The 12,220-nt window shown below is 46.8% G+C and overlaps 1 protein-coding gene across 1 annotated transcript in view; it reads right to left on the bottom strand.

Moving 5' to 3' along the window:
* The window catches only part of plxna4 (plexin A4), a 689,385-nt gene that overhangs the window by 95,495 nt on the left and 581,670 nt on the right, over positions 1-12,220 (bottom strand). Inside the window, exons 18-20 of the mRNA XM_078235826.1 lie at positions 5,450-5,689; positions 4,385-4,531; positions 1,428-1,662 (exon numbers count right to left, since the gene is read on the bottom strand). Of these exons, the coding sequence (XP_078091952.1) occupies positions 1,428-1,662; positions 4,385-4,531; positions 5,450-5,689 (622 nt within the window). The remainder of the gene's footprint in view (positions 1-1,427; positions 1,663-4,384; positions 4,532-5,449; positions 5,690-12,220) is intronic.

Here is a 12,220-nt window from a genome sequence, read left to right as displayed (position 1 = left end):
TGTGATAGGACTCAAAGGATAGTGGTAAAAGGCTGTTTGAGTGTCTGGATGCCAGTGTCCAATGGCCTACGACAAGGTTCAGTGCTGGGTCCCTTCTTGTTTGTTATATACATAAATGATATAGATGATATAATATGGGTAGAATGATAAGTAAGTTTGCAGATGGCACCAAGATTGGCAGGATGGTGGACAGTGGAGAAGAAAGTTGTGAATTACAGAAAGATATAGATGGGTTGGTCGGACGGGCAGAGCAGTGCTGGATGGTTTTTAACCCAGATAAGTGCAAGGTGATGTACTTTGGAAGAAGTGACAAGACAAGGGAGTATTCAATGGTTGGCAGGACACTAGGAAGCTCAGAGGACCAGATGGATGTTGGGGTACTTATTCACAGATCCCTGAAGCCAGCGGAGCAGGTGAATAAGGTAGTTAAGAAGGCATTTAGGTCACTTGGTTTTATCAGTCATGGTATAGAGTACAAGAACAAGGAGGTAATGTTGGAGTTGTACAGAATGTTGGTTAGGCCATAGCTGGAGTACTGTGTTCAGTTCTGGTCGCCTCATTAGAGGAAGGATGTGATTGCACTAGAGGGGGCACAGGGGAGGTTCACCAGGATGTTGCCTGGGTTGGAGCATTTGAGCTATAAGGAGAGACTGGATAGAGCAGAGAAGGCTGAGGGGGGCTGTGATTGAGGTGTATAAGATTATGAGGGGTATAGACAACGTAAATAGGAAGCATAGTTTGAGGGTAAAGGGGCAGTAGGTTCAGAGAGGATTTGAGAAAAACAGTTTTCACTCAGAGGATGGTGGGAATCTGGAATGCACTGCTGGGAAGGTAGTGGAGGCTGGAAACCTTACAACCTTTAAATAGTATTTGGATGAGCACTTGAAATCTCATAAAATTCAAGGATGTGGGACAAGTGCTGGAAAATGGGATTAGCACGGCCTTTAGTTGTAGTTATTCAGTGCAGACTCAATGGGCTGAAGAGCCTTTCCCATGCTCTACAACTCTATGACTAAAGCACATCACTTTATCCTTTTTTGTGTTAACTTTAATCGGTTTGAATTCTGCCCACTCCATCAGTCTACGCCCTCGAGGTCTTTTACTCTTTACGTCACTGTTTATTACATTTCTGAGCCTTGTATCATCTGCAGACTTTGAAATTCTGCCCTTTGTATTCGAGTCCAGACCATTAATATATAGCAAAATGAGCGATGATTCTAATCCCAAGCCCTGGGGAGCACAGCTGGATATTTCCTTGTACAAAGTGGTCCTTTTCCTCATTCTGAGCTTTAAATTAAATTTAAAGGAACTGGATTTATATTCGTTAACAAGTCGCTATGCAATGGCAGTGTGTGCCTTCTACCGAGAGGGCTGGATGGCCATATCTCAAGGACACAGTGAGAGTCTAAGGTTGAGGCACAATTTACCTTCTTTACATTCCAGGGCGACCCGTGACTCCAGGTTGTCCATCTGCATCTGGAGTCTCTTCAGCGTCAAGTCGCTCTCCCGAGATTTCCTCTTGTAGGCGATCAGGACCACAATGATGAAGATGATGAGAAGACCCCCTGCCGCTCCGATGCTGATGATGGCCGGGAAGCTCAGCGGGCTGTCCGGGAAAATGTGCACTGTGCCGGGGGAGTACTCCAGACCTCCCACCCTCGCCTGAAAGGCAAGAAGCCAGCTCGTTAGTCTTGACAGCGGCCAAGGAGGGACGGACCCATCTCGAGGAGAATAACTGCGGTGGGCTTGGAGCAAAGCAACGCTGTGCTCAACAATGGCCAATGATTCTGTATCCAGTAAAATGGATAGACAGAGGTAGAAAGACAGACAGAGGGAACGGTAGCTGGATAATGGAAGTGCAGATATATCAAGCAAAAATAAACTGGATCCACAGACAAACAACAGAATGTTGAGTGCGTTTTTCAATGTTAAATCTTTTGGGGGACATAGCGCACATTAAACCAAATTTCTGTCTCCTGCAGCCCCACTCAATCTCTGTGTGAAACTGTAATAAAACCCTGCTGTGGCTAATAATGTTCTTTGAATTATTCCATTTTATAAATAATTAGCATTGAATGTATTTATCATATTATATTACTGTAAAAATGCTGCCTTTAATGTCCTGTAATTGATGGCATTTAACCTCGGGGTCCGTCAGTAAAAATAAATCTAACCACTTTATCGCTGGCAGTTTATCTGACCATCAATCACTTTATCCAACCCTATACGAGTGAAGAAGTGCCTCGATCTTTCTGTCTGTCAGCATGTTAGCTGTCTGGGTCTCTCTGACTATTTTGCTATCTCTGTGTTCATTTCCACCACAGAAGCAGGGCCATTCTGCCCAAATCATCCATGATTTTATGCTCCATAGAAACCTCCTCCCACCCTATCACACCTCACCCTATCACTGTCTCCTTCTATTCCTTTCCCCTTTGTGTGCTTAGAACTTTCCCATAAACACACCGATGCTATTCACCTCAACTACTCCCGACAGGACAACAGTGGTCGTGAATTCCACATTCTAACCACACCCTTGAGAAAATAAAATTCTCTTGAATTTCATAGAATCCCTACAGTGCAGAAGGAGGCTATTCGGCCCTCCGAGCCTGCACCTACAGCAATCCCACCCAGGCCCTATCCCTGTAACCCTACATATTTAACCTGCTAATCCCCCTGACACTGAGGGGCAATTTAGCATGGCTAGTCAACCTAACCTGCACATCTTTGGCGTGTGGGAGGAAACCGGAGCACCCAGAGGAAACCCATGCAGACATGGGGAGAACGTGCAAACTCCATACAGTCAGCGACCGGAGGCCGGAATTGAACCCGAGTCCCTGGCGCTGTGGAGCAGCAGTGCTAACCACTGTGCCACTGTGCCGCCCCTAATTTGCAACTGGATTTATTGGTGACTATCTTATTTCTTTTTCCTCCCTAGTTTAGTCTGGCACACGAGGAGAAAAACACTTTCTCAACATTTGTTCTATCAAAGTAGAGAACTTTCTGCACAATCCCACCCCTGCAATGGTGTCTCCTTATCAGACGCCACAAAGCTCAGCATTTCCCCTTTAGTTTGAGAAGGAGGCTTTGATGACTAAGTCAAAGACTTGACCTGCATTGTAGACACCACATGCTTAGCATGTGTAGCATCAACAGCTAGCTGGGCTACGCCTGATGGACAACCTAGAGTCTGCGGCATACAGTTTGCAGAGCGGAATGTTTAAAGAGTCAAGTAGCCCTCTTCACTTGGCCCCATCCCCACTCCCCATCTCACTCAATGGGCAATAAAAGTACGTGGGTTAAAATCTCACGAGGTCTTTTTTTTAAACAAATGTTGCTGGCAAGTTTCTCATCGTCTTTATCGAACGTGTTATCTGGGACCAGCCTTACCTATGGTCTGACACCCAGGTACCCATGGTGGTAGTGGGTGGCGCAGTGGCACAGTGGTTAGCACTGCTGTCTCACAGCACCAGGGTTCAATTCCGGCCTTGGCTCACTGTCTGTGTGGAGTTTGCACATTCTCCACGTGTCTGCATGGGTTTCCTCTGGGTGCCCCAGTTTCCTCCCTCAATCCAAGGATGTGCGGAATAGGTGGATTGGCCATGGTAAATTGCCCCTTAGTGTCCAGAGATGTGCAGGTTAGGTGGATTGGCCATTATAAATTGCTCCTTAGTATCTAAAGATGTGCAGGTTAGGTGGATTGGCCATGCTGAATTGCCCCTTAGTGTCCCAAAATATGCAAGTTAGGTGGATTGGCCATGCTAAACGACCCCTTATTGTCCCAAGATGTGTAGATTGGGGGGATTAGCCAGGGTAAATATGTGGGGTTACGGGGATAGGGCAGGGGAGAGGGTATGGCTAAGATGCTCTGTCACTGAGTTAGTGGAGACATGATGGACTGAATGGCCTCCTTCTGGCCTGTCAGGATTCTATTCTATTCTACCCACCCTCCATGTGAGAACCTATGCAGCCTGGGAAGTTCACAATCAAGTCGGATTCAGTATTCAGATGCACCGATTCCCAAAAATATCTCTGGACATCAATCAGGAGCCAGGAATTCTGACTAACAATTCCCTGCCATATCCCAACACCATCCATTGCCTCACCCTGCCCTGGAATAATGAGCCCATGTGGGCTGCTCCTTGGCTGCCCTGACTCTGTTGCAGAAGCAGATCATGGGCCTGTTTGTTCAGTATGATTCAACTACCCAATCTGGTGGCTTTCGCAACAGCACGGAGATCAAAACAGATAGAGAAACTGAAATGGCGCCAATGACTGGAATACGCCAGAGCAGAAAGTGTTGATGCCTCTCCATCGCCAGGTATGGCACATAAATAACCATCTAAACCATTAGGTTTAGTCTATGGTGGTATAAACGCCTACTCACCAGCACTCTGTGCCTTCCGGTAAGATTTGGAGACTCGCAAAGGAGCTGAGTGTCCGACACCGTAACGGTACACGGCATCTCTCCAATCAGGACCGTGTAATTCAGTTTCATGTTACCGGCGGCAACGGAAGGGATGAGGTTTCGACCCTGTGATTGGAAAAGAAGACAAAGCAGAAGACTGAGTTTGGCAGGAACAAAATGGAGGCCAAGGTCTGACCTCACTGGGGTGTACATTCTGTCATTCTTGTGATCTCTTTGCACTGAAAATGAAGACTGGATGATGTGTCAACTGCCGGCTGGACTGATCCGTCATGGACAATATGGAGGCTGTGTCACACAGTTTTCTTTCCCAGGTACCTCCCTCAGCATCTCCTTCTTTCTTCCCACAATCCATCAGTTGTTAACACTCAGCCTGGACAGCAATGTAGGAGAGGATGCAATGCGTCTGGATTGCAGCAGAGTGAGGATACGGAACAGAATGCTCATCTTCTGACTGGAATTATACCGCCCCACCCACCACGGAATCGGAGAGGGCACAGGATGGACAATGGAAATGTCCACTGACCTCGGGCGGGATTTTCCAGTTCCGCTTTACTGAGACCGTAAAATCCTGCCCTATGTCCCACTTTCCTGGTGTTCTGAACCAAACTTTTTACGCCATGGTGGTTATGTCACTGAACTAGTGATCCAGAGGCCAGGCCCAATGTCCCACAGTTACGAGTTCAAATCCCACCATGGCAGTTGGGGCAATTAAATTCAATTAATTAATACATTTCAGAATAAACTGCCATTCTCATTAAAAATGATTGGGAAACTACCGGAGTGTCATAAAAATTCATCCAGTTCAACAATGTCCTACGGAGGTTGGGGAGATGAGGCTTTATCTGGACTGGGTTGACTCTAGGCCCATGGTTCCTCTGGGTTGAGCAAGCCACTCTGAGGTATCCAATCGCGACACAAATAAAATCACTGTGGGTGTACCTACCCCAGATGGCCTGTAGCGGTTCCCACGTGGCTCCCCACGTCCCATGATGGAATGATTCTTTTAAACTAGACCTTTCTTACCTTGAGGATAATGGGAGATCCTGGTTTCAGTTCCAGAACTCCTGAGGTACTCAGAGGTTCAAACACAGGGTTGGGGTAATAGATGAAGTTTGTGTTGTTGTAAATCAGCAACATCTGCACGTTGTCCAGGATAAACCCAAACTCATCGGGACGTTCTGTGTTATCCGTCTGCTGGTTCGGACCGATAGCCAGGGATGGGGCCTGACAGATCATAGTCGTGGAATTGTGCACCTTGCATGTCTGGTAAAAAGGAAACATATGGACATCTTATTTCTTACACCTTAACTTTTGCCCTCCTTGCATTGCGTCAAAGTTCAGAATTCCCTGGGTAATATACAGGAATGCCTCAGTGACTGTGTTGTACTATGGAGTTTTTGTTTGGATCAAACGACAGGCAATAGACTAGATTTTCAACAGGAGTGCACTCTCTGCTGGAAGCAAGATCTGCTGAGGGGTGGCACGGTAGCACAGTGGTTAGCACTGCTGCTTCACAGCTCCAGGGACCTGGGTTCGATTCCCGGCTTGGGTCACTGTCTGTGTGGAGTTTGCACATTCTCCTCGTGTCTGCGTGGGTTTCCTCCGGGTGCTCCGGTTTCCTCCCACAGTCCAAAGATCTGCGGGTTAGGTTGATTGGCCATGCTAAAATTGCCCCTTAGTGTCCTGAGATGCGTAGGTTAGAGGGATTAGTGGGTAAAATATGTAGGGATATGGGGGGTAGGGCCTGGGTGGGATTGTGGTCGGTGCAGACTCGATGGGCCGAATGGCCTCTTTCTGTACTGTAGGGTTTCTATGATAATTTCTATGACACTCCCTGAGCCCCATCGACGACACCCACCCACCCCCCCCCCCCCACCAACTCCCCATTATCAGCCCCACAGTCATGCACTAACCACACAAGCTACCATAACTTCCAGTATAATCTGCGTATCTTGAGCAGTCTTCAAGAATCGGAAGGAAGTATTTCATATTTGGAACTCACTGATGGTTAGCACTGCTGCTTCACAGCGCCAGAGACCCGGGTTTGATTCCCAGCTTGGGTCACTGTCTGTGGGGAGTTTGCACGTTCTCCCCGTGCCTGCGTGGGTTTCCTCCGGGTGCTCCGGTTTCTTCTCACAGTCTGAAAGACGTGCTGGTTAGGGTGCATTGACCGTGCTAAATTCTCCCTCGGTGTACCCCGAACAGGCGCCGGAGTCTGGCGACTAGGGGATTTTCACAGTAACTCCATTGCAGCGTTAATGTAAAAACCAACTTGTGACAATAAATAATAAAAATAAATCTGGTCTGTGGGGTGTATGGGATGCTGCAGGATATAAGGGCCTGCAGCAGCAAACTGTACATGGAATACACTTCAAACATACTAAACGACTAACACCTCCGACGATAATCAGGTGTGGGAGTACCAAGAACTGGGCATCCCGCTGTCTGATCTTCTCATAAAATACACTCAAGTTCATTACACATCCTAACCACTCTCATTATTACTAAGACATCCATTTTAAAAACTACACAGGAAGCTGGTCCCACAGGGCCCAGAGAACTGTCAACAAGGACTCTTCACTCAGTGAGAATCTCTGTCGGCTGTGGTGACAGTGTATGGTTGATTGTTTTGCTGTGGACCTTGATCTTTGCCACGTCTCTCACTGCGTGAATAAGGAGAACCGCTTCAAAGACATTATGCCTTTCACAATTATCAATTCTGACAGATTACAATGTAAAACAATGATTAATCCATATACAGGGTGGAATTGACCAGGGTCCTGCAATAAGATACGTCAAGAAATCCTAGGGAGCCCACAGCATTAATCCATAAATATTAGAAGCTGTGGCAACTAGGCCCCAAAGAGTTCATTATATTTGATTTGTTATTTATCAGCGTGTTTGTTATTCTCCTGTGAGGCTCATTAAGGCAGTGGTGTCATGTGCTTTAGAGGGCGCTGTGCAAGTGGAAGCATTCCCTCCCAGCCTCCTTCTGTTTGCTGCACTGTCAGAGGTACCATGTTTATGGATGAGATGTTAAACCAAGGCCTCCATCTGCACCCATCAAGGTGCACCTAAAGGTTCCAATGGCCTCTATTCCCAAGAAGAGGGGAGGTCTCCCCAATATCCTCGCCAATATTTATCTCTCAACTGACGTGACTGAAAAAAACGCACAGATAACCTGATCACAAAACTGTGCGCAGTTTTGGTGTCCTTATCTGAGGAAGGATGTCCTTGTTATAGAGCGACTGTTTACCAGGCTGATTCCTGGGGATGGCAGGTCTGTCATATGAGGAGAGATTAAGTCGGTTAGGATTTTATTCATTGGAGTTTAGAAGAGTGAAAGGGGATCTCATAGAAACTTATAAAATTCTAACAAGGTTTGACAGGGTAGATTCAGAAAGAATGCTCCCAATGGTGGGTGGAGTCCAGAACTAGGGGTCATAGTTTGAAGATAAGGGGTAAACCTTTTAGGGCTGAGGTGAGGAGACATTTCTTCACCCAGAGGGCGGTGAATGTGCGGAATTCACCTCCACAGAATGTAGTTGAGGTCAAAGTGTTGTCTGATTTCAAGAAGAAATTGGGGCTAAAGGGATCAAGGGATATAGGGGGAAGCAGGGATCAGGACATTGAATTTGATGATCAGCTATGATAAAAATGAATGGCAGAGCAGGCTGGAAGGGCAGAATGGCTTTTGTTTTCTCTGTTTCTGTTCCCTCTGTTTCTGTTCCCACAATTCTGTTTGTGGGAGCTTGCTGTGCACAAATTGGCTGCCGAGTTTCCTACTTTACATCAGTGACTAAACGCCAAAGATACGTCAGTGCCAAGAAAGAATTTTAGGTTATCCCGAGATTGTGATAGGGGCTATATAAATGCAAGTCTTTCTTGCTCTCCACAGCATTGAAAGTCGACTGGGATCAGGTCGGGATGTGACTTGGTGGAAATGCATCAATATACAGCCCACATCTCACAACGCACTGAGTGAAAGCGTCATCAATCTTTCCATGAATAACATGGAAGAGAAAAGCTAAGGTTGCTGCTTCCGAGTGCGTGGAAAATAAGTGAGGGCAGAGATGGACTTGGATGTAACAGTTGTTTAAAAATGAGTAGTCTGCTGAAAGTCAGGGGGAGGGAGTCGGGGCTTAGTAGAGGGGGTGCACAGGGTGACAATACTGGGGCACGGGAGCTGGAGGTTTGTTTTCATAAATGGAGTTCTGTCATTGTCCAGACTGAGTATCCGGAGCTTCAGAACTGCAAGCCTGGCTTTAAACCAAAAATTCAAACCTGTTGACTCAGTTCCGCTGAGAGTAATCGCTCTCGCTCCAGAGCTTCGGGCAAGTTTACGGTTCCAGTCTGCTTTCAAAATCCCATCGAAAAACCACAAAGCTGCCCCAAGGTCAGTCATAGCCTTAGATAATACGTCATAAATGCTCAGAGCAGGTTAGGCACGGTGGCACAGTGGTTAGCATTGCTGCCTCACAGCGCCCTACCCGGGTTTGATTCCCAGCTTGGGTCCCTGTCTGTGTGGAGTCTGCAGTTTCTCCCCATGTCTGTGTGGGTTTCCTCCGGGTGCTCCAGTTTCCTCCCACTGTCCAAAAAGGTAAAGTAAAGTTTATTTATTAGTCACAAGGAAGGCTGACATTAACACTGCAATTAAATTACTGTGAAATTCCCCTAGTCGCCACACTCCGGCGCCTGTTCGGGTCAATGCACCCTAACCAGCACGTCTTTCGGACTGTGGGAGGAAACCGGAGCACCCGGAGGAAACCCACCTAGACACGGGGAGAACGTGCAAATTCCACACAGACAGTGACCCAAGCCAGGAATCGAATCCAAGCCCCCGGCGCTGTGAGGCAGCAGTGCTAACCACTGTGCCACAAAGACTTGCTGGTTAGGTGCACTGGCCATGTTAAATTCTCCCTCAGTGTACCCTAACAGCGCCAGAGGGTGGCAACTCGGGGATTTTCACAGTAACTTCATTGCAGTGTTAATGTAAGCCTGCTTATGACACTGATAAATAAACTAAACTAAACTGGTCCTGGATGTCGGGAAAATAAATTTGTTGGGGGGAATGTAAAACAAACACCAACACCCTGGTGAGTTCGGATCAAATCAGATCCTCCATTCTGCTTCGCATGAAACTTACATCTTGCTTCAACTTAAACACAAACTAAAGCTACAACGGGTATGAGTCGGAAATGGATCCCACTCACACACAAATCTTTTTAATATAAACTTAATACAAACATCACCCAAATAAAGTGAACTGCAGATTTTCTTCAAGTAGTTTGGAAATATAAGCAAAAAGATATGAAGAAACCGAACAGAAGCTTCTGGTGAGCTCACTAAGTGCGAGTGAACCATACTGGACAATTAGAAACATTGGTACTCAAGACTATCGAATCTACTTTCAGCTCCAGGCAAAAAAAATACCACATTAAGGCCAGGGTCTTGGCTGAGACCAAAGCTTTCAGGTGAAGAGTAACGGAAAGAGTAATAATAATTGGCATGTTTGTGGAGCTTAAACAAGTCCTCGTGAGATACCAAAATGCTTTCTAACCTGTGGATTACTTTTGAAATGGTCCCTGTTGTTGTGTCGGTGGGACAGGACAGACAATCATTCATGGCATAAATAGTGAATGAAGGATTGATCTGCAGGTTTGCTTTTGCTCGTGCAGGTTGGGGGAGAGATATTATGCAGAACACTGGCAACTGTATAGTCATAGAGGTTTACAGCATGGAAACAGGCCCTTCGGCCCAACTTGTCCATGCCACCCTTTTTTTTTAAAACCCCTAAGCTAATCCCAATTGCCCGCATTTGGCCCATATCCCTCTATACCCATCATACCCATGTAACTATCTAAATGCTTTTTAAAAGACAAAATTGTACCCACCTCTACTACTACCTCTGGCAGCTTGTCCCAGATACTCGCCACCCTCTCTGTGAAATAATTGCCCCTCTGGACACTTCTGTATCTCTCCCCTCTCACCTTAAACCTATGCCCTCTAGTTTTAGACACCTCTACCTTTGGGAAAAGATATTGACTATCTAGCTGATCTGTGCCCCTCATTATTTTATAGACCTCTGTAAGATCACCCCTCAGCCTCCTACGCTCCAGAGAAGAAAGTCCCAGTCTACCCAGCCTCTCCTTATAACTCATTCCATCAAGTCCCGGTAGCATCCTAGTAAATCTTTTCTGCACTCTGTCTAGTTTAATAATATCCTTTCTATAATAGGGTGACCAGAATTGCACAGTATTCCAAGTGTGGCCTTACCAATGTCTTGTACAACTTCAACAAGAAATTCCAACTCCTGTATTCAATGTTCTGACCAATGAAACCAAGCATGCCGAATGCCTTCTTCACCATTCTGTCCACCTGTGACTCCACTTTCAAGGAGCTATGAACATGTACCCCTAGATCTCTTTGTTCTGTAACTCTCCCCAGTGCCCTACCATGAACTGAGTAAGTCCTGCCCCGGTTCAATCTACCAAAATGCATCACCTCGCATTTGTCTAAATTATAGTTCAACCTTTTATGGGGGGTGGGGGGCGGCGGCGGGGGGGCGGGGGGGGGGGGGGGGGGGGGGGAGGGGAGATTTCCCATTGAGATTGTCATTTGCCCGCACTCTCCCCACCAATGACGTAATGCGGTTCCCGCCACGCAAGGCCATTAACCCCCACTAACATCTACTAAGAGAATCTCCCCACTGTATCACTCCCCCGCACACAGGGAATTCCACACTCCCATCACCGGCATGACATCATGGGGTGGGGTTTCCAACAGTGTGTATAAAACGGGTTACTGGCCAGAGGTGGGATCAGCTCTAGGGCGCACGCAAAGTAACAATGCGGTATATCATTGTACCCCTAATTTAACCAGATACCAACAATGGGCTTCACATTCACTGAGGGGCAGGGTGAAAGGGGGCGGTGGGGAACAAGGGGCCGAGTAACAGAACAAGCACTTGCTCTGCTGCCTTCAGGGATCTGTGAATAAGTACCCCAAGATCCATCTGGTCCTCTGAGCTTCCGAGTGTCCTGCCAATCATTAAATACTCTCTTGTCTTGTCTTCCAAAGTGCATCACCTTGCACCTATCAGGTTTAAATACTATCCGCCACTACTCTGCCCATTTGACCAACCCATCTATTTATTTCTGTAACTCACAACCTTCTTCTTCACTGTTAACAACTAGCCCATGATTTCTCTCCCTGACCCTGAGTGGGTGGGAGGTGGAGTTCAGGAGTTAAGAATGGCCAATCAGCCCATAGTACAGATCAGGGTCCCATATCCCATGGTGAATTATTTTTGAAGTGGTTCCTGTTGTTGGGTCGGTGGGACATGACAGACAATCATTCATTGCATAAATAGTGAATGAAGGATTGATCCGCAGGTTTGCGTTTGCTGGTTGTGCAGGTTGGGGGAGAGATAGTGTGCAGAACACCGGCAACTCAGGTTCGATAGTCTGAGTAGCAATGCTTCTAATTGTCCGGCGTGGTTCACTCGCACTCAGTGAGCTCACCAGAAGCTTCTGTTCAGTTGCTTCATATCTTTGTTTTTCCAAATTACATGAAGAAAATCTGCAGCTCACTTAATTTGGGTGATATTTGCCTGGTGCCATATCCACCATGAGTTAGTGACTTCATAGAATCCCTACAGTGCAGAAGGAGGCCATTCGGCCCATCGAGTCCGCACCAACAACAATCCCACCCAGCTCCTATCCCCGTAACCCCAAGTATTTACCCCACAAATCCCTCTAATCTACACACCTTGGGACACTAAGGGACAAGTTA

This window comes from Mustelus asterias, chromosome 19 (genome assembly GCF_964213995.1).
Source record: "Mustelus asterias chromosome 19, sMusAst1.hap1.1, whole genome shotgun sequence".
NCBI classification, from domain to species: Eukaryota; Metazoa; Chordata; class Chondrichthyes; order Carcharhiniformes; family Triakidae; genus Mustelus; species Mustelus asterias.
The sequence above is the reverse complement of the archived record's forward strand: the minus strand, read 5'-3'. Positions and strand labels throughout refer to the sequence as shown.